This window comes from Macrotis lagotis, chromosome 8, assembly GCF_037893015.1.
Source record: "Macrotis lagotis isolate mMagLag1 chromosome 8, bilby.v1.9.chrom.fasta, whole genome shotgun sequence".
Taxonomy (NCBI): Eukaryota; Metazoa; Chordata; class Mammalia; order Peramelemorphia; family Peramelidae; genus Macrotis; species Macrotis lagotis.
In genome coordinates, this window is record NC_133665.1 from 25183532 (window position 1) to 25206990 (window position 23459).

A 23459-nucleotide genomic window follows, 5' to 3' on the forward strand; every position below is an offset into this window, starting at 1 on the left:
AACAAATATTAAATTCTATATGTAGCCCTTGGCAAGGTTTTTTAGATGATGTGGCCCAGAAGAGCTAGAAAGTTTGGATAACCATACTAGATTTAGTCAGATAAGGTCAAGACCAAGGTCATCCATTGAATTCCAGGCATTGCCAGTCTTGTACCACTGAATTTCCATGACTCAGGAAGAGAGAGTGAGACTGAGGACTTTGTGCAACTCTGCAAGTCAAGTCATTGCATGTGATGTCCCAACAGCCTGACTCCAAGTCCAGAGCATATCAGGAATAAATTTTCATTTTTTTTTAAATAGCATTTTATTTTTTCCAATTATATCTAAAAGCAATTTTCAATATTTATTTTTTGAAAAGTTTTGAATTCCAAATTTTTCTCCTTCCCTCTCTTCTTAACAGTCCAAGATGGCAAGCAATCCAATATAGTTTATTTTATGTTTTTTTGAGGGATAAGATAAATCTGGGATTCACTGCAGTATGAGGTTAACTAGATAACCCAGCTAAATTACCATTGAGCTATATTGTAAAACTCGACTCTTTAAGGTTAGCAGAAAAATTAGTTTTATTCTCAGATTCTTCAACTTGGTAATCTTCATACTCTGCTTCCATCTCTTAGGCTGGATAGGGGTAGATTATATAGTCAAATTTCCTTGGTGCACATAAAATTATTTTTTATAGAAATGGACACTTTTAAAAAAGCCACAAAAATTTCCCAAACATGGGCTATTAATACCATACTCTTGCTAAAGTGAAAGCAGACAGAGACTGAGTAATTTTCAGTTGAATACAAAGGAGGACAAATGCATCATTTTCTTTGTTGCTTCCGGGAGGGGGATTATTGCTTCTGAAATTGTGTGTGTGTGTGTGTGTGTGTGTGTGTGTGTGTGTGTGTGTGTGTGTATACACATGTTCTTTTAATTTTAGGTCCTGCACCAGACATAGTTTCAGATAAAATCTACCAGATCAGCAGAACAATTGAGGAATATGCCATCTGTCCAGATCTCCGAATTGACTTATCTCGACTAGGAAGACAAGAATTTGATCTGGAGAATAAATTCAAACCCTTCAGAGGTAACAATAACCTGCAATTCAAGTGATATGGCATAACAATTCTATGGATTATGGGAACTGGGACTGTCCTGGAGTCATTGCTATGTGGGAAACTAAATCAGAGATGGTTAATGTTGAACCACATTTCTAAGAAAGGCTATTGATGTATGACATCTGTGTATTGTTGAGAGGAAAGGTAATGATTTTCTGTTATTGCCACACTAAGAGTTGTACAAATGTAATCTCATTTGAGTCTTACAACAATCTTGGGAGGGAGGTGTTATTATTTTATCTCTTTTGCAATTTAGAGAATTGAATTAGACAGAAGTCAAGCCACTTGTTCAGTTCCCACAACTAATAACTGACTGAGGCTGCATTTGAACTCTTTCTGACTCTAAGTTCAGTACTCTGTCCAATGGGCCACCTAAAAGTCTGATAAAGAAGTTTACAAGTTACTCAAAGTTCCTTCAAAATCCATTATCATTATTATTCTTTTTAGAACATCATTTGGAAAAGCCATATTGACCTCTGGTTTATGGAACTTTGGAGAGTCCCAATAAACAACTTGCCCAAACATTCTTTGGCTCCCTCCTTCCCCTCCTTTCCCCCTCTCTCCTTTTCCTTTTCCTTTTCCTTTTCCTTTTCCTTTTCCTTTTCCTTTTCCTTTTCCTTTTCCTTTTCCTTTTCTGTCTCTGTCTCTGTCTCTGTCTCTGTCTCTCTCTGTCTCTCTCTCTCTCTCTCTCTCGTAGTAATGAATGGGAATGTGCTACACAACCCTCAAAAACTTCAGGAAAGATTTAATGTAGGGACAGAGATACCAAATGAACTATTTTATCCTGGTACTACTATCTGAATTGATAAATTGTCAAACAGTTGCTAATCTGCATTGGTTTTTACTGGGAGTCACCTGTACTAGAGAAATCTTAGGCTGGAAAGAAAAATGAACAAACTTTAATTTTAAAATTAATTTACGAAATTTAGAATAAAACTGATAATAATAAACCTGCTTCTACTTATTGCTGGGTTACTCTGGCCAAGTCACTTAATCACTAAGTGCCTCAATCAAGTCCCTTGAACAAAGATGAGTTGTGAGGTCCTTCTTTACTTGTGAAAGGAGAATGACAGATCATTTCTATACTAGGGTTCCAAAAATCTTAGCACTTTTTTATAGCTTCAGTGACAGTTCACTGAAATTATAATCGGTCATTCCACTGAAAAGAGTTCCAAAGTTGCATTCCTTTACATTTTTATGGTCATTGTGCAAATTGTTCTTTCCCTTCTCTCTGCTTTAATTCAAACAAGTTCAACCAAGTTTCCCAGAATTCTTTATATTCATCATTTATGTCCTGAATATATTTCATTGCTCTTGTGTATTATAATTGTTAATGCCATTTCTGAATTATTGGACATTTCTTTTGTGGAAACAATTTTCTTTATTGTTTTGTGTCCTTCTAAATTTTGAATTAGTCATTGAGTATTTATTAAAATCCTACTATGTGCCACATACTGTGTTAGGCACTATGGATACGTAGTTGAATGTAAATCTGTTTGCAGAGATTATAGCTTGTCAAGGGAGTCACAAGAACACAAAGAAATTTCCAAATTATATAAAAAGTAAACATAAAGTATTTTTTGCTTGGTGAGTGGATTCAATCAGGAAAGGCATCTTGAAAGAGCTGGTGCTTTTTCAAAAAAAGAAGGAAATATGCAATTATTTAAGGATTGCTAGACACTGATTTTAGCTATTTACAAATATTGTCTCATTTGAAATGGGTAAGTGCTATTACTATTCTCATTTTACAGTTGAGGAAACTGAAGCAAAGTTAAATGACTTTCCTAGGATCAAACAGCTCAATTTCTGAGGGTAAATTTGAATTCAGGTCCTCCTGACCCCAGGCCCAGGCACTTCAACAACTGGATGACATCCTTATTTTAGAACTAAGGTAGCTTGGACACCAGAAGTAAATCACTGATGCTCTTAGGCAAGGCTGAGTAGAGTTAGAGTTGTTCTTTCTTTGTTTTTGAAGAAGATTAATATCTTGATTTGAAGGTAAATTGGATTTAAGTGAGATAAAGTTGTACAAAATGATCAGCCTCACAGTTTTCTCCAGATTCCTTGAGGTCCAGTATTAAGTCAAAGGTCAAGATAACTGGCAATGGCTCCGGATGATCTGGAGCCTTTTTAAGTAGGATAAGAGGAGAGGCTTTGAAGGTTTAGGGTTTAGACAATTACCATCAAACTACTTCCTACAAGGTTGTGAATTCCAAGCATTTTAATCAAAAAAACATTTATGGGGGCAGCTAGGTGGCACAGTGGATAGACAGCATTGACCTTGCAATCAGGACAACCAGACTCCAAATCTGGCCTCAGACACTTAATAATAATTACCTAGCTGTGTGACCTTGGGCAAGTCACTTAACCCCATTGCCTTGCAAAAAAACAAATCAAAAACCACCCCCAAGCCCCATTTATGGTCAGTTCTGTTTTAATTAAAAATATATGTTCCCCAAAAGCACTTTTGCTGGGCAAAATCATGCAATAAAAATTATAGTGCTCAAAGAGAAATTGGGGTTTAGGAGTACAACACTTGATACTTTTAGCAATGACACATTAAAAAGAAAAGATACCTAACAAATAATTAATAAAAGAACCTAATTGATAAAAATGGTAGCACAACTTTATACATGGTAAATAGTTAGGAAATACATAAATATTACAATAAATAGTAGCAGCATTTGAAGCTTCAAACCGTTGCTCAAGACCTGTATCCATTTCCCACAGGGGCAAAGCTGGCAAAGTTGGCCAGCACTTCCACAGAGGAAACTGAGATCCAACTTTTCTTCTATTATACCTGAAAAATACTCTTTAAGTATTTGCTTGTGAAAGTAGGCATAAGAAGGGTGGAAGCTTTTGAATGACTATGAAGTGGTATATTTTCTTGCATAAGCAAACACAAAATTTGTGTTACTTGCAAATCATTCCCTAATATAATGATTGTGTTGGAACCAATTCACATTTTTTTGAAACAAGTCTTGAAGTAGAACTGATTGTATTTAGAGCAGGACATTACAACAGGTGCTGGGCAGAGTGGAGGGAATCTAGGTGGAAGCAAGATAACACACAATTCCCCTGTTTATCACCTAGGCAGAGAGACAAAGTAGTCAAACAAAATGACAAGAATAATATGAAGTCAGATTTACCAGTGCAACATAATCCAGCACAAACTGAATGCTTGCGTTGTTTGAGGTCCTAAAACAAGATCTACTTTGAGACTCAGATCTACTTTGTTCCATTGGAAAAAAAAAGAAAAAAGGAAAAAGAATGGACATCTTAAAATTGGAGGCATGATTTTTGTCCCTTTTCAATTAAAAAAATGTCCTAAAAAACCTGGCAAGATTCACTTATCTCAGGTTTAGTCCCATTGTCCTGGCCCTGTTGCTTTAGTAATAGTTGAACTCTGAGGAGCTGCAGTTACCAGGAAGGGGGCAGGGATTCCTTGGCACCAAAGTAGAATTTGGGAAGGTATGTTTGAAACAATTTATGTACTCACCTCCCTTGCTGTTTTAAGAGCTTAACAGTCAGCACTTCATTGTAGGCTTGACTAATTCTTTTTCTGCTTACCTGTCCAACTAGGAAAAACCTCCAGTTTTAAATGACTCCTATGTCCTTTCTTTTCTTCTTCCAGTCTAGTGCCAGGCTTTTATTGGTGGAGGTGTCATATCACTTGCCTCATAATCAGGAGTGTGTTAGAGCCAGCTCATATTGGCTTAAGACAGGTGATAGTTAAAATTTTAGTGTGACTGAACATTTACACCACAGAAATCTTAAAACATTAGAAATCAGGGATGGTTTATTATTCTGTGGATTGTCTAGACAATGTGAATGAGATAATAACACAGAGTAAGTCTGAAAGTGTATGTTGTATATATACAACATACGTAGTTGAGCCATTTAAAAATTTATCAGCACACTGCTTTGTAACCAGAGATAATTAGGGTGATATCTTTATTTATTTTTAAAAAATAACTTAAAAACCTAAAAAACTGAATGATATATTAATTTAATTCTTCCCCAAAATAGTTTAAGTACCAATTGGACCATATCATTCTCTTACTCCAAAAATCTTCAGTAGCTTCCTATGATCTCCAGGTAAAATGTAAAGTCCTATAGACTAGCATTTATAGACCTTCAAAGTCTGACTCCAGGTTACATTTCTATATTTATTTTGTATTAATTTTCTTCTCCCAACACCCTTAACTTCTATACAAACTGACCTTCTTGGTATTCTTTTGAACTCAACATTCCATCTCATCCTCATGCCTTTGCACATGGACTCCCTCCTCAATTCTACCATGATTTTATTCCAGGGTCAACCTAGGTACCCCTTCCTCCAAGAAATGGGAGTTTTTTATCCTTTCTCAAATTATCTGTGTAAATGTAACTATACAGTATGATATTTTTCAAGTTACTTGAGGATAGAGTCAGTTTTCTGTTTTGTCTTTGTTACCTCAATTCAGTGACTTGCTTATATAAATGTTTAATACATGCTTATTAACTGACTGAATGAATATTCATTTTACTAGATGAAAAGATACTTATAAAGTATATAGACATACTCATCTAAATTAAAATATATAAAAATACTGGCATCAAAGAGACCTTCAAGAATACCTAGTTTAAAAGATAAAGAACTAAAAGAAGCAAACTGATTCAAGATTACACAATAAGGAACAGAGCAAAGGCTTAAACCTTGGATGATTTTAACTCTTGGGGAAAATAATTTGATGTTAAGAATAATTTATTTCTATTGATAATTTTAAAGGTTATTTTATTTATGACCATTTTATATTGAAGCTCTCAACTTTCTAAACCTCATAGTCATCTCTCCTCCACCATCTTCCCCTCTTCCACCTGCATTATAACAAAGAAAAACAGTTTAGTAAAAACTAATCAACAAAGTGATGGCAACTAACAATGTATGAATTTTCTTCTGCTCCTACAGTTCCCCATAAATTTTATTATGTATTTTTTGGTATAAAGATCAATTATTATAATTACTTGGTTCTTGTTTCTGAAAAGTTATGGTTTAAAATCATTATTATGCTTTAGTTTGCAAAGTGCATCTGGGAATAAAAATAATAACTAGTGTGTACATAGTCTCTACTTTGTGCAAGGCACTTTAAAAATGTTATCGCATTTGATCTTTGAAACAACCTTGGGAGGTAGATACCTTATTATCCTCATTTTATAGTTTAAGAAACTGAGCAAACAGGGTTTGAGTTACTTAGCCAAAGCCATGCAGTTAATAAATATCTGTAGATTTACTTCACCTGTAATGTGTAAAAATATCTCCTAGATTCCCTAGGGTCAAATCCATTTTTAAGCCAAATATTTAATTAGATACCTGATATGTGCCAGACACCATACTAAGTATTGGGGTTACTAAGGTTACTTTTTCTTTTTTGGGGGGGGATGCAATAGGGGTTAAATAGCTTGCTAAGTGTTACAAGTAATTAATTTCTGAAACAGGATTTGAACTCAGGTCCTCACTCCAAGTAGTTCTCTATCCACTGCACCACCTAGCTGTCCCTGTTTCTACTATCAGCAGACTCACAGATTAATGGGGAGGTGTCTCACACATATAACTACCATGATTTCCTTTTGTTTCCTTTTCTTAGTGGAGATAGTGGATCCAGTGGACATCTATCTCAACCTCCTTCGGACCATCTTTGATTTTAACAGCATTAAAAGTTTGCTGACTGGACCCAATCAACTTAAGATCCGGGTAGATGCTATGCATGGAGGTGAGCTCATTGATTTGGCAAGAAAAGCTAAGATGGGGCCTGAGACTCTTAACGAGGTCTTTTTGTTTTCTTCTGATAATAAGGAATAGTAGATTCATTGGCATTCTGATGATGATGTATATGTTTTCCAATGTGAAGAATGCTCTGGAAGACCTTAGTTTTATAATTTCATTCTTATTAATCCTGGTGAAAATAAAGTGTGGAAAAAGTCAGTTCGATTTTATTACATGTGGATATGATGCAGTTCTAGTTCTTTTTATTTGGTTCTTTTTATTTTTAAGCATTTATAGGGTGTTCCAAAAGTCTTAGGAATGTGTTAAACTTTAATAACTTACATCTTAAGTTTATTTGTTAGGCAATATTACATTTTAATAGTTTAACACTGCTCTACGTCTCTGAGGACACCTTGTATACAGGTAGAATCATATACTCTCATAAGCTACCTAGTTTGATCCCTACTAGATCATGAATATCATATGCTATATTCCATTTCAATGGTAATTTGAAGGTTTGTATATCTGAACTAAAGTTTAGGAAACTCACTTTGGAAATTAGCATTTTATGAGATTTATTCTTTATATAGAAAATGTTTAAACCAAACCATGCTTCCTTCAATATGTTAATAGTATTTTATTCTTTTCTAATTACATATAAAGGTAGTTCTCAACATTCATTTTTTGTAAGTTTTGAGTTCCAAATTTTTCTTCCCTCCCTTTCTTCCCAAGACTGCAAGTAATCTGATATAGATTAAATACATATAATCATGTGGAATATTTCCATATTGGTCATGTTGTGAAAGAAGAATCAGAACAGAAGGGAAAAACCAAAAGAAATGATTAACAAAAACAAATTTTAAAAAGTGAAGATTGCATATTTTGGTCTTCATTCAGACTTCATAGTTCTTTCTCTGGATGTGGATGGCATTTTCCATCACAAGTCTTCTGGAATTGTCTCTGATCACTATATTGTCAAGAAGACCTAAGTCTATCCCAGCTGATCATCACACAATGTTGCTCTTACTATGTACAATGTTCTGCTCACTTTACTCAGCATTAATTCATATAAGACTTTCTAGGTTTTTCTGAAATCTGCCTGCTCATGATTTCTTATAGAACAATAATTATCCATCTCATTCACTTACCACAACTTGTTCAGTCATTCCCCATTTCATTGGCAACCCCTTCAGTTTCCAATTCTTTGCCACCACAAAAAGAACTGCTATAAATATTTTTGTACATGAGAGACCTTTTCCCTTTTTTATGATCTTTTTGGGATATAGATCTAGTAGTTGATTTGATGAGTCAAAGAATTTGTACAATTTTTAAATTTGGGTAGAGATCCAAATTGCTCTCTAGAATGGTTGGATCAGTTCTCAATTTCACTAGCAGTGCATTAGTGTTCCAGTTTTCCCACATCCGCTCCAACATTTATCATTTTCCTTTTCTATCATATTAGCCAGTGTGATGGATATGAGATAGTACCACAAAATTGTTTTAATTTTCATTTCTCTAATCAGTAGTGATTTAGAGCACTTTCTCATATGACTATGGATAGCTTTAATGTGAAAACTGCCTTTAACTTTTATTTTAAACAGTAAGCTTCATTTTGCAAGGTGTAAGATGATTTTGCAAGGTTTTTTAATTTGCATTTCTCTAAACAATAATGGTTTAGAGTATTTTTTATATGACTACAAATTGTTTTGATTTTATAGTGAGACTAACAACACTGTACAGGCACCAAAATATTTAAATTTAAAATTATTTTTATTGAATTTGATGTCACAGTTTAGACAAACAATAAACACATGGACGCAAAGTTAAAATAGATTGTGAAGAATACTGCATTTGCAGAGGTAGATACCTGGTAGACATAATTGGTAAATAACACTTTTTTTGAGAAAAATTTCAGAGAAAATTTTGGGAATTTTGAGAAAAAAATTTTCTCCTGAGAGAAAAAAGAGAAAAAAAATCAAAATTGACCTTAACATTAAGTAGCCTATATAGTCCTGACAATTATTTCAGCTATTTTAATCTCAGAACTCTACTACTTTTACTCTGTTGCTTTACCAATCAATTTACAAAACTTACCAACATCCATTTATTACTTACTGTGTGCTAATCACTATCAATTCACTGATTACAAACACAAATTAACGAGATAATCCTTATTCAAAAGAAGCTTAAAATTTAAAGAAGGAAGTCAGTAAGGACTTGTGTGTTTGTGTGTGTGTGTGTGTGTGTGTGTGTGTGTGTATTAAACAGAAATAAGATTCTTGAATATGAGGTAGTTAGTGAAGGAAGGCATTAGCAATTGTTTGGGGGTGGGGATGGGATGGAGTGGAGTGGGTAGGGGGAGAATAGGAGAACCTTCATGCTTATGAAAGTGAATCTGTGCTCTTGAAGATTATGACCCTAGAGTTCAGTCTCTGGTAGGCTCTGTGTGTGGGCCCACAGATATTTTTTGGACAAAAGGTCATGGAGCTTGCACGTTTGACTTTATGTTAAATTTTGAATTATGACCTATGGATTTTTTTTTCCTCCAGAGACTTTAAACGGGTTGCTATGTGGATCTATGTCTAGAAAAAAGATCTCTACTCTCTTGCAAAGATTTGAAGTTGAGTGACCCATTGTCTTTTCTTTCAGTTATGGGACCCTATGTAAGGAAAATCCTGTGTGATGAGCTAGGAGCCCCAGCAAATTCTGCAATAAACTGTGTTCCTCTGGAGGATTTTGGAGGACAGCATCCTGACCCAAATCTAACATATGCAACCACACTTCTGGAGGCAATGAAAGGAGGAGAATATGGTTTCGGAGCTGCATTTGATGCTGATGGGGTGAGGATAAAGGATTGTTTTTGTTTCCTTCTAACCATTTACTAGCATATTTAAATGTTAGATATTTGTGGCATAGTGGAAAGGGTGATGAATTGTGTTTGAGAGGATCTGGGTTCAAAACCTGTCACTTACAATGTATGTGGCCTTGGACAAGTCACTTTCTTTTTGAGTTTCAGTTTCTTCATTTATAAAAGGAAGAGGTTGGATAAGATCAGATGATGTCAAACTCAAGGAAATAAGGCCACTGAGTCATACATAAAGATCTCTGCAAGTTTGCATATTGACATAGCTTTCAAATTATCTATATTTTTATTTTTATTTATTTTGTTAACTATTTCCCTATGGCTTTTTAATCTAGTTTGGGATGTACTCAGGGGTTTTGTAAGCTGTGTTGGACACTTCTGGATTAGACGACCTCTAAGTTGTTTTTCCTAGCTTCAAATCTATGTTCCCATGCCTTAACTATAACCAGAGAGTTAATGAGTATGGGTTTTAGCACACTGTACTTGAATTGTACTGTCTTTTCAATAAACTTTTTGCTAAATTTTGCTTAGTAACTTTTCTATGTTTGGAAGAAGCATTGGAATAGAAATAAGTTTCTTAAACAGTGGAATCCATTTTGGGATCCATTCGCTGATTCCAAATTGTGTACTGATTACCTACATTGTATAAAGGACTGTGTTAGGGTCACTGTCAAACCATTTTAGAAATCCTTCCCCACTTGGACCTTGAGCCTGTGACATCCCTGTTAATAATAGTGGTGAGGTATTCCTATGGGATAGCCACCCTGATGAAGTTAAAGATTCCTGGGCTTTGCTTTTGGCCTTGTAACTGAACTCTTTGGACTTTCAAACTTTTCCATCTACCCTGGAATGGAACTTTCCTGCAAATTTTATCTTCCCCAATTAGACTGTGAACCCCTTGAGAGCAGGGACCATATTCTTTTTCTCTTTGTATCTGGAACAGTCTTGGCATATGGTAGATGCTTGATAAGAATTTTTCATTCATTCATTGATCATGGCACAGCTCTTAGTGACCCCATTTGGGGTTTTCTTGGTAAATAAATAACTGGAATGATTTGCCATTTCCTTCTCCAGCTCATTTTATAGATGAGAAAACTTAGGTAAACAGGGTTAAGTTGACATGACCCATATTATACAGCTTGCAAATGTCTGAGGTCAGATTTGAACTCACAAAGATGAGTTTTCTGACTTCAGATTTAGCATTCTCTACACTATTTGCCATAGCTACCCCCTTTCTGCTCATATTATTTTATATTGTTTTTTTCCAATCCTGATTTTTTAATTCAGTATCAGTTCATTTATAACTTTCCATAATTCCCTAAATTCTACCTATTCTTATTTCTTATAGTGAAATAATATTTTGTAATGGTCATGTGTCAGAATTTGACTGTTCATCATATGATGGCACCTACCCTGTTTTTTTGTTCTTTCCTACTACAAAAAAGGTTGCTGTGAACATATTTCACCTTTGCAACTTCTCTCACATATATATATATATATATGTATATGTACATATATATATATATATATATATATCCCCTTCTCTCCTCTGACACTACCACAACTCTAATTCAGCCCCTCATTATCCCACACCTAGTCTATTATGACAGCCTGTTGGGTCTGCCTGCCTCTAGTCTTTCCCCACTCTAATCCATTCTTCATTCAGCAAATAAAGTGATTTTCCTAAAACATTGTTCTAGTCATGTTGCCTCTTTACTCAATAAACTCCAGTGATTTCCTATTGCCCCCAAAGCGAATATAAAATACTCCATATAAGAGCTCTTTATTAACTTAGCACCATCTTACCTTTCTTCTCACACTTTATTCCTATGCACATAATCTTTGATCCCAGTGACAATGGTCTCTTGACTGTTCCATGAACAAGTCACTCCACTCTGACATTTTCTCTGATGATTTCCCATTCTCTCCAACTACTGACCTTCTTGGTTTCCTTTAAATGTCCTTCTATAGGAAGGCTTCCCTAACCACACTTAGTTCCAGTGCCTGCCCTATTTCCAATTTGTCATACTCATAATATCTCAATTTGGATATATTTATTTTCATGTCTCCTCCATTAGATTATGAACTCCCTGAGGGCAGGGACAGTCTTTTGTTTCTTTTTGTATCCCAGATTTTGTATAGTGTCCAACACATTGTTGCTATTCAGTCATTTGTGTCTGATTCTCCATGATCCTATGGATCATATTGTCCAGGAGGTTTTTCTCAGCAAAGATATGGGAGTGGTTTGCTATTTCTTTCTCCAGTGAATTAAAGCAAACAGAAGTTAAGTGATTTGTCCAGGGTCACACAACCAGTAAGTGTTTGAAGCTAAATTTGAACTCAGGTCTTCCTGATTTAGTCCAGCACTCTATCCACTGAACCACATAGGTGTCATCTTGGTTTGGTATATAGTTGGCACTTAATAAGTGTTTATTGATTGGTTTATATTTTTATATCTTAGACTTTTCTTCCCATAGAGATTTTAGTCAGTCATATATATCAATACCTAAGAGAGCCTGGGTTTGAGAAGTAACCTTGAGACTTCACCATTTTAGGGCTAAGTAAATTAGAGGCCTTCAAGGGTTCTTTGGCAAAGGATTAGCACAAAATCAACGGACTATGGTACTTGCGATGAGTTGTTGTAATGCCTCTGCTTGGTAATTTCCATATTTTACTTCCTACAGGATCGTTACATGATCCTAGGCCAAAATGGATTCTTTGTGAGTCCTTCTGATTCACTGGCTATCATTGCTGCCAATCTCCCTTGCATTCCATATTTTCGTCAGATGGGAGTTCGAGGATTTGGGAGGAGTATGCCAACCAGCACAGCCTTGGATAGGTAAGGAAAAATTATTCATCCTGAACAGTTTTTATTCTTTGAGACTCATTTTCATCATGTGTTTGGGACTATTACTTTGTTGTTTCTACTTGTTGAATGTGATTGCATGAAGTGAAGTGATCTTGTGTAATTTTTGCTTTCATTATCTGATATAAAGGGATGGATTTGAGGGTTTGCATTTTATCTGGTTTGTGGCTATTGGGCCTATTGCTTCCACTTCCACTTCTACTGTACCTTTTGTTTAGTGGTGGTGATGCAACAGGTAATGCTAGATTCACACAACCTTTTGGATTTTAGAAAAACTAAGTTGGCAATCTGTGGTGGTATAAAGGTGAATTTAGATTTTCTTTTGTTTCAAATTAAATTAGGCTTTCTCAGAGTCTTGCTGAGATAAGAAAGGAATAGGGGAGCTCAATCATAGAAAATAAAGCTAGAAAAGCATCTCTGATGAATTGATAAATAGAAATAGGCTTAGAATAATTTTACATAATATACTTATTTGTATGTAGTGATAGCTATCTTTAGGGAGGGGAGGGAAAGGAGAGAAAGAAAAGAAGGAAAGAAAAAAGAAGAAATTTACATGATAATTTTATATTTAAAAAGAATAGTAAGTTGTACATAAGATTTGCACTTTCATGTGTAATCATCTATTTATCTGTTTATTGTCAATTATATTTATTATATGTTATTTATCTATTTATTATCTTATGTTTTTGGAAATTCTTGCTTTAGCCTTTAAATTGGAACAATTAAAATAAAATAAGAAAGAAAGACATTTCAGAATCATTTCTTTCTTCAAGATGATTTTGAATTCTGAATGGGGCTTTGTTTGGATGGTAGTCATCAATTAACTTTTCTCACCATAGAAAAATTTTGTCTTTCAAAGCTCCTTTTGAGTATGGGGGTGGGGAGAAGAGATACAATTACATATGATTTGCATAAATTAGAAAATTATTAATTTCATGAAACTATCTTTAAGCAAAATTTGAAAGTAAAATGAAACCTTCTATCTACTTAGGCTGATGTAGAGCAGATTTCTTCCTAATTTGACATCTTTGGTTGTAAAGAGTAGATATAGCATTGTTCTTTAATGAGGAAGACTGAGTTTCAAAATCCTACCTTTGACTCCTACTAGTTGTATGACCATGAACAAATTACTTATCTGCTCAGTGCCTCAGTTTTTTCATCTTTAAAATGAGGGGAGTTGATTTTGATAACCCCAAGGTCTTCCAATTCTAAATGTATGATCCTATGTATAACTTCAAAGACTTTTCTATCTTTTCTCTCCTTTAATTTGCAAACTTTCTCTTACTCATTGTTTTGAATATTCATCTATTTCCATTTCCCTAGTTGTATAGAACTTTCACAGAATCTCTCCCCTTCCCTCCTCTTCCTCCTCTTCTCTTCCTCCTTCTCCTCCTCTTCTTTCTCCTCCTTTTTCTTCTCTTCCTCTTTTTCCTTCTCCTTATATCTATTACATTTATTATATTTGTTATTTACCTATTCATTATTATATGTTAGGGAAATGTTTGCTTTAGTCTATAAATTAAAAATATAAAAATAAAATAAAAAAGAAAGACATCTCAGAATCACCTTTTTCTTCAAAATGATTTTGCATTCTGAAGGGGGCTTTGTTTGCATCATAGTCGTCAATTATCCTTTTTCACCTTAGGGAAAAAACTTTGTCTTTCTAAAACTCCTTTTTGGCATGGGAGGGAAGAGGGAGCCTTCTCCTCCTCTTCAATCTCCTCCTTCTCCTCCTCCTCCTTCTTCCCTGTTTGTGTTTATCTGTCTGTCTCTCTCCCCCTGTAACACCCCCATCTATCCCAGCACCTACATTTGGACACAATTTTTGTGGACAGATTCTTCCTGGCCTGTGGCCCATCCTCCACAAACCCCTAGGACATGAATTTTGAAGAAAAGTAGAAAAGCACTAACTTTCTCCTCATTCCACTAGTTACAGAAAGATTGTGTTGCTTTTCACCCTCCTTTATAGTGATTAAACTAGGATAGTCCAGATTTGACATAAAAGGAGTAAAAGTAGACCTATGGGGAAAGGAATCAACTATTTTGTGGATGGTACTTTCTTCTCCCCTTCTTGGCCCCAGTCTGTTTTTCTAGCCTCATTGTACTTGTTTCTCCTCCTCTTGATTCTTTATATCTGACACTCATTTCCCTTCTCTGTGTCAACTGTCCCCCATGAGTGTAGGACACCCCTTCTCGCCTGCCTCATAGAATTCCCTACTTTCTTCATGAGACACTTCAAATATTTCTTCCTATAGAAACTCTTTCCTAATTTCTATTCCTCCATAATTACTTTATATTTGACCTTATATTTATCTTGTATTTATACTTAAATGTGTACATGTTATCTCCCCTCTTAAAATGTAAGTATTGTGAGGTCAGGGGCTATATTTGCCTCTTTATATCTTCCCAGCACATTGCTAGTTATGTAGTAGCTTTATAATTCTACTATATAGTAGTATTAATAAATGCTCATTGATAGATCAATTTCACTATGTCTATGGTGGTAAGTAGCATAATGAAGGTGAGCAAATCTCAGTGTAAAATTTCTGTCTAAATCCTTTAAAGGTTAGTCTGAAAATATGACTTTATTTGTTCCTTTTCAAGATCCTTTTGACTTTATAATTCTTTGATTCTTTATGAGTCAGTGAAAATGTTCTTGTAGCAGTAGATTAAATTGCTAAAACTTTCTTGAAACTAAGGAACAGAAAGGCAAAAGCAAGAATTGTCTTTCTAAACTAGAAGCAGGATGCTGTATATCCTATTTAACATTTTGGATAATTAGACATACAGATCTCTACACTCTACTCAAATCCCATTCAGATGCCTCACTGTGGCACAGTGAACTGTAGTCTCTTAAAGACTAGGCTAATGGAACAAAAACTTCAGCAGGTCCTTTCAAGTGGAAAAGATGTTTTTATACTGATGTTCATTGATAGATGGTTCAGAGAAATTCATTACCAGAAATCTCATCAGTCACTTAAATATTTATAGTTACTTTTTTTGGTCATTTCTCTAGAAGACCACCTACTAATTCCACATCAAGGCATTTGTGAGTAGCAATGCCAATAAAGTCATAGATCTTTGGAGGTACTGATTAAACATGATTATCAAATTTGTAAATGATATATGGCATAGTGGGCAAGAGTGGTAGAATTGGAGTCTAGAAGACCCAAATTTGAATCCTGCCTCAGACCCTTGTTAGCTGTTTGAGTTAGTCATGTTGCCTCTTTTAATTTTACTTTCCTTATCTGTGAAATGGAATAATCATAGTACCTACTCTCAAAGTTGTTGTGAGGATAAAATGAGATAATATTTATAAAGTGTTTTGTAAAACTTAAAGCATCAAATGAGATCATTATATCTTGTTTTGTAAATTTGTATAACAGTTTCGGTTTTTTAGTATGTTAAATGCACCATCTCACAGAATTGTTGTGAGGATCAGATGATATAACATATGTAAAGTGTTTTGCAAGCTTTCAAAATTTTGTAAGTGCTTGCAGCTGTACTATTGTGACTACAGGCAACTGGAAAGAGTAGAACATGTACTGAATGGCATAGTCAGGATTTAAAAAGATATTGGCAGGATAGAATGATGGGCTGAATCTAATAGGATTACATTTAAGAGAAATACATGTAAAGTCCGGCACAGATTTAAGGAAAAAATAATGATAAATTCACAAACAGGAGATATTGGTAGACAATAATTTGTTTGAAAAAAAAACCCCATCTTGATTCCCCCCACAAGGATTGTAAACTAAAAATGAAACAATAATGTAACATGACATTTCCCCCAAAGTTAATTTGTTTTTAGGCTGTACTAATATCAAGGGACTGTCAAGAATGAGGGAAATGGTAACTCCACTGTAATCTGAACTAGTCAGATCACATCTGAGTGGATATGTGGATAGATAGATAAATGAATGAATGAATGAAAAAAAGCACTTTGTGCAAAGGGCTACACTTTGAAGAATGGTGTTCAGTTCTGACTGGGCTTCATATCTTAGAAATGCCACTGATGTTGACATTGGAATGGATGAAAATGAGAATGCTAGGAATGAAGAGAGGACTGGAGATTAAGTCACATCAAGACTGATATGAAGTGGAATGGGGGACCTAATAGCTATTTTCTATATTTGTTGGATATTTATGTAGAAAAGGAATTAAACCTGTTTCCTTTGATCCTAGAAAGCAACCATATAAGTAATGGGTAGCTATGAAAAAGAGAGATTTCAGTTTGATATAAGGAAAAATTTTCTGGCACCTGGAATTCTCTGGAAGGGGAATGGATTGCCTCAGGTCATAACTCTTCCATTTCTCACTGAAAGTCTTCAAAAAGAGGTTTTATGAGTACTTGTCTATATAGTAGAGGGGATTGTTTTAGGGGTATAGAAAGGGCCAGATGTTCTCTGACATCCCTTTCAGTCCTAGATTCTATGATTTGGAGACTCTATAAATTAGGATGTTACTATATTCTCTATTCCCCCAAACCAATCGAAGCAGTAGCTGCATTAGAGAGGGAGGCAGCCAGTAACCTTCCAAAAACCTGAGGAGGAGATTCTGCTTTTATTGTGACAGTAGAAACCACTTGGCCTTCTTTCTTGTGGAAATTTCCTAGTCCTTCTTGATTTAATTTTATCCTCTCCTTCCCAGTAAATCTCTATTTAAGTTCAAAACTTGGAGGCCTTGCTTAGAAATTTCACAAAGGACCTATTCTGATTTGTAAGTGACCATTTAAAAGGATTATTCATGCTTGCTGGTTGGGATTCAGAGTTCTGTTGGGCTCTGACTTGCTGATTTGTTTTGGCTAATTTGATATCCTGTACAGCTCCCAGGTGGATTTTTGTGATGGACACTTTGTAAATTTTTCTACTTGTAGGTAAAAGAAATACTTTTATGTATGCTGAGTCCTGGTCTTAACTGTGGTTTTCTATACAATTTATTCATTTATTTGCAAAGAAGATGCTAGAAATTTGCCAAAAAGCATCAGCCAGGCATTTAAATGACTAAAATACCAAAGTCTCAGAAGAACAATGGCAGACAAAAGCCATGCTCAATGGCACCCTTCCCTGTCCTTGGTATTTTTGAGTAAGTTGAAGATTGAAGAACCCTAGAATTCAAAGTACCCTTGAAGCTGATGAATTATTCAGACAAACTTCTATTGTTGGATGGTCTATTGTTGTTCCCTGAGGCAAGCTATGTAGTGCCTTTAGTTTCTGCTCACTGAAACAAGGACTCCATTTATGAAACAGTTTTTCAATCTTGGACTTAGCATTCTTTGGGGCCCTTGTCATTCTGGATGAATCTGATTTGTGATTGCAGGGGAATATTTTTCAAAGAAAAACAAATTGGAAGTTTACTAAATGCCTCATCATCCTATCCCAAATGTTACATCATCTTGTATCAGCTTTCAGTGTGATCATCTTATATTTGAAGCATATCAGTCAGAATCCTTTCTCTCTAATGATATTTACAATCTAAAAATGGGGTCCATAACTTTTTTTTCATGGGATTCCTAATACATATATTTCTATATCAAAGAGGGCAAGATTTAGTCTCTTAAGAATATGGAGATGAAGTTCCTTCTTCTCTTTCCTCTTCTCACCCTGTTTTCTTGTCTTAAGTGATTCATTTGCCTTAGACTCTTTTACTTCCAATATTAGAGTGAGATTGAAATTTTGGGTTAATAGAATGTATATTACTTGAGGGCAAGTATTATTTTGTTCTTTGTATTCACATTGCCTGGTACAATATTTTGAACAGAGTTGGTATTTCATATTTGCTGGATTGAATTAAGTGGAATTGAACTGGAGTTGGGGTTAACTATCAGAAAAAATGTGACTAAATGAGTAGAGAGAACTTACAGGTGCACAGCCTTTGAAAATGTTAATTGCTCTGAATGTGGTCCAGTGGCAAATGATTGCCAATTGCCAATCTAAAATATGACCTGAAAATGGACCTTATCCTTTCTGAATACAGATGTAAATGCTGCAAGTATTTACACTAGTTTTTACTGATCTATCAACTAGGAGCTCATTCTTTGGTTTGATTTTATTTTTATACTTTTATACTTTGACCAAGAATAATGGATGTCAGCTCAGCTAATGGTTTTTATCCTTTCCCATCTATTGCTTCAGCTGTACTGATGAACTTCAGCTTCTCAACATATGAACATTATCAGACTAATGTCATTTGCCCCCAAATAACAACATTCTGAAAGGAAGAGAAAGTCTAAGTCACCTTTGGTAATAGTTTTCTAGTCAGGGCCTCACAAAGAGTCTCTATTAAATATTTTATATCTCTAGATGTGGAAAGATGTTGAATTGTGATTGGAATTTTAAAACAGCAAAAAAAATGTTGTTTGGCCTAAAACAATTCTGAAAGAGGTGATTTTTTTGGCCTGAGTATGTCATTTTCTGGAATTTTGGAACATTTGTTTTGGATATGACAATCAAATCAATCCCACCAGTGCTGAAAAGGATATGTCACTCAATCCCTATAACATCCCTGACCAAAGCCCTGGCCACCATTCTACTAAATCTGGTATACAATTGTTATCACTAGAGGCTAGTCATATCTACCTTCTTATCCCATTATACTTGACCCTAAAGACATCTTTTACTCCTATTCTTCAGAATTCTTCATTGTTTAAATGTAACCACTTATATACTATGTGTTTACCACCCAGCTTGGTCACCATTCTACTATGTGTTATGCCTTCTAATAAAATGTAAGAACCTCAAAGTCAAAAATCTGTCCTTCCTTCCTTCCTTTTATTGAAGTGGGAGCTCTAAATGAAAGAACCATGGGGCCTTTGCTTTCCCATTTGGAGAGAAAGAGAGGGAGGGAGGGAGAGAGAGAGAGAGAGAGAGAGAGAGAGAGACTATATGGGTGTATATGAGACAAACTATTTCATTTGTTCATGAAGTTGAAAAGGATAGCTGTGGTTCATTTAGAGAGGAAATAATGGAACTCTGACTGAAGGAGATAAGAAAGACTCAGACTTTAATTCATAGACTAAAACATTTACTTACAAGCTGCTATACAGTTCACAAGTAAGTCAAGTATTGCTGTGAGCTGAGAGGAGAGAGAGAGAGAGAGAGAGAGAGTAGTCATGTGAGATTCAAGTTTAGGTACTTTAACAAAATGAAGAAAGTGAATTTCTTTTTTTTAATTTAAATTTATTTTTATTAAAGATATTGTTTGAGTTTTACAATTTTCTCTCAATCTTGCTTCCCCCGCCCCCAGAAAGCACTCTGTCAGTTTTTACTTTGTTTCCATCTTGTTTCTTGATCCAAATTGGGTGTGATGAGAGAGAAATCATATCCTTAAAGAGAAGAGAAGTCTAAGAGGTAACAAGATCAGACAATAAGCTATCTGTTTTTTTCCCCTAAGTTAAAGGGAATAGTCCTTGCACTTTGTTCAAACTCCACAGCTCCTTATCTGGATATAGATGGCACTCTCCTTTGCAGGCAGCCCAAAATTGTTCCCAGTTGTTGCACTGATGGAATGAGTGAGTCCTTCAAGGTTGAACATAACCCCCATGTTGCTGTTAGGGTATACAGTGTTTTTCTGATTCTGCTCATCTCACTCAGCATCAGCTCATGCAAATCCCTCCAGGTTTCCCTAAAATCCCATCCCTCCTGGTTTCTAGTAGAACAATAGTGTTCCATGACATACATATACCACAGAGAAAGTGAGTTTCTAAGAAAGAAATGGAGTTAAGCAAAGAAGAGACTGCTGGGGGAGATTAACAAAGAGTATAGCCAATTTAGAGAGGATGAATTTCTAAGAATGTAGAAAGGTTAAGCAAAGAGGATGATGTTTGTCCTTCATTTTTGAAGAAGACCATGACATCAAGGAGGTGATAACTTGACAAGTATGTGAACTGAATTTGAGTGAGGGAATACTGTTCTAAGTCACCATCTTCACTTTCTTCTCTGGAGCCATCTGGGTCCAGTGGCTAGATATGAATCAGGACAACTGGTGATGGCCCTGGATGTGAGGTAATCAGGATTAAGTGACTTGTCCAAGGTCACACAGCTAGTAAGTGTCAAGTTTCTGAGACTGTTTTTGAACTCCTGTCTTCCTGACTCCAGATCAGTGCTCTATCCACTGAGCCACCTAGCTGCCCTAGGCAAAGAGAATAATCAAGTCAAGAAAAGGAAAAAAAGGGAAAAGAAAGGAAAGGACACAGCCATGAGGTAGTGACTGGATATAGATCCAGTCACATGAAGCTGGGCAGCATGGAACTGTAGCACAAAGATCCAGCTTGGAGATAGGAAGAGGAAAAGATGGGAGCTGCCTGGCAGGGTGCCAGAATGAGGAAGTGATGATTTCTTCCTATATCTTTGGTGGTAGGTAGAGCATGGGCAGTATTTAGGGACTGCCCTAACACCTGTTACAGGTGTGATTTTTCACTGTACATACTGCAGGACTGGCTAACTTAAGGTAGCAATTTGACATGATCAGTATTCCTTAGTACTACACATGAGTTGCTCCCAACATCCACTGAATATGCTTAGCATTTTTTGACACCATGCATGCTCCTAACCTAAGGGCATGACCAAGACTTGTAGCCACCCCCAAGCCAACACAGAACTGTCCAGTATAATACCTCAACAGCACAAAAAAGCCACAAAATTACATCCCAGCACAAAAAGATCCCAACTCTTCTCTGTTCCCAGAACTCCTATGGTCAGTCCTACACTACTGCTACAATTATATTGGCCTAAAATTCTATTTTCCACAAGAAGTGTTTCCTGTGCCCCTTAATGGTAATTTCTTTTCTCTGTTCATTATCTTCAGTTTAATCCTGAATCTATCTTGTTTGTATATAATTGTTTTCATGTTGTCTCCTCCTGTATTAGATTGTGAGATCTGTGAGAGTCTAACTTTAGCCTTTCTCTGTAGCCCTACAGCAATGTCCGACACATATAGGTGTATCAACCATTAATAAATACTTATAGGGGTGGTTAGGTGGTGCAGTGGATAGAGCACCAGCCCTGGAGTCAGGAGAACCTTAGTTCAAATCTGACCTCAGACACTTAATAATTACCTAGCTGTGTGGCCTTGGGCAAGCCACTTAACCCCATTTGCCTTGCAAAAACCTAAAAACCAAAAAAAATGCTTATGGACCAATTGGTCCATCAGAATTCTGTGTATTGATTCACTTCATCCCAATAGTCTCTGCTAGAATTCTTATGGAAAGCCACATGATTAAGAGGGGAAGATTCCTGGAGTGCTGGAAAACATAGATTTTAGATTAACATCCAAACTCATTGCATATGTGACCAGACAAATAATGTAATCTCTCAGAGTCTGTTTCCTCATCTCTAAAATGGGAATAATAATAATAATAATAATAATAATAATAATAATAATAATACATTCTTACCTCATATGGTTGTCATGAGACTCAAGTGAAACATGTTACATGAAAATCCCTTATGAATAAATGGAAGATGATCTTATTAAATACACAAATAGATTTGTGATCTCATTGATTGGAATGTTCCCTTTCAATGAGGTAACTCTTGTACAGGTCCTCCTGTAAATTCATCCTCAAGGGGATCTGAGGAGAAAGCAAACAGGCTGATACATTTAAATAATGAAGAATTCTGAAGAATAGGAATAAAAGATGTCTTTAGGGAAAGTATGATAGGTAGAGAAGTTAGACTTGTATTGGTGAGGATGAGAAGTAAAAACAGGTGGCTTCTAAAACTCTTAAATAAATCTGATTAACTCCAGTGTAGATTATTTAATTCATTGTTATTTTAATTATTCCACTGACTTGGGTAGTGCTTGGTGGATAGTAAGTGTTTATTTTCTGCCCTCCCTCTTTCCCTTCCTTCCTTCCTTCTTTCCTTCCTTCCTTCCTTCCTTCCTTCCTTCCTTCCTTCCTTCCTTCCTTCCTTCCTTCCTTCCTTCCTTCCTTCCTTCATTTGATTCAGAAAAGCAAGATCTGCTTTACCTATTATAAAGCCTCATTTCTATTTGCAAAATCAACTTAAGCTTCTTTACAGGGAAATATTAACTTTTTATGTCATAGGTTTTTTTTCTTTCTAAAGAACAGAGTCCAAAGATTTGGCCTGAGGGCCAAATCTGTTCTGCTGTCTGTTTTTATATGGTCTATGAAAGTAGTTTTTACATTTTGAAATACAATATAACTTTATTTAGGTCCAGATATTTTTATTTAGGCTTCCAAGGAAAGACCTTAGAGTGCCAATCTCAGGTATAGGGGAACGAAGGTTAGACTTAGAGATAAGAGATGGGATCAGAATCCTGGCCTTGCCATAGAACTGCAGACAAAAACCACTGAATTTATTTCCTCTTCTGTAAAATGCTTGTACAACATGACTCACAAAGTTGTTGTGAGCAATATACTTCCTACACTTTACAGTACTATATAAATGTGAGCTATTGTGCATCATTATAGAGTCTACTTGGTATCCTCACTAAAAGGGCAGCCCTTCTAAGCTAGGTCAGGCTTTACTCAGGCTATTATGTGTGAATAGTTCAGGTTTGAGATAGGAGCAAAATGAGATGTTCATAGATCTATCAATTAATAAAAAGAGGTTTGCTTAGCTATAGCAGGGAAAGGATATTCAACAAGAATCGATCACTAATTTAAATGGTCAGAAGCCTGAGGGAATATCTCCTGATTTTATTTTAGTGGCTGATCCCTAGTCCTTTGAGCCAAATTACTTTCCAGGATGATTTCAATCTCTTTTAAGGAAAAACTAGTTTAATCTGTATGAGGTATATCTTAGGATATTGCTCTTACTGCATCATCATAAACACTTACTTTCCTATGTTTATTGCTAGGGACATTTTGAATTTCTTCAAGTTTTAAGCATCAGCAGTAATAGGAAGTACTAGTAG

At 35.5% G+C, this 23459-nt stretch overlaps 1 protein-coding gene across 1 annotated transcript in view; it reads left to right on the top strand.

Annotated features, from left to right (window-relative positions):
- PGM5 (phosphoglucomutase 5) overlaps positions 1–23459 on the top strand; it is a 203575-nt gene that overhangs the window by 26974 nt on the left and 153142 nt on the right. The window contains exons 3-6 of the mRNA XM_074196536.1: positions 926–1072; positions 6731–6856; positions 9499–9689; positions 12397–12551. Coding sequence (XP_074052637.1) covers positions 926–1072; positions 6731–6856; positions 9499–9689; positions 12397–12551 — 619 coding nt within the window. The remainder of the gene's footprint in view (positions 1–925; positions 1073–6730; positions 6857–9498; positions 9690–12396; positions 12552–23459) is intronic.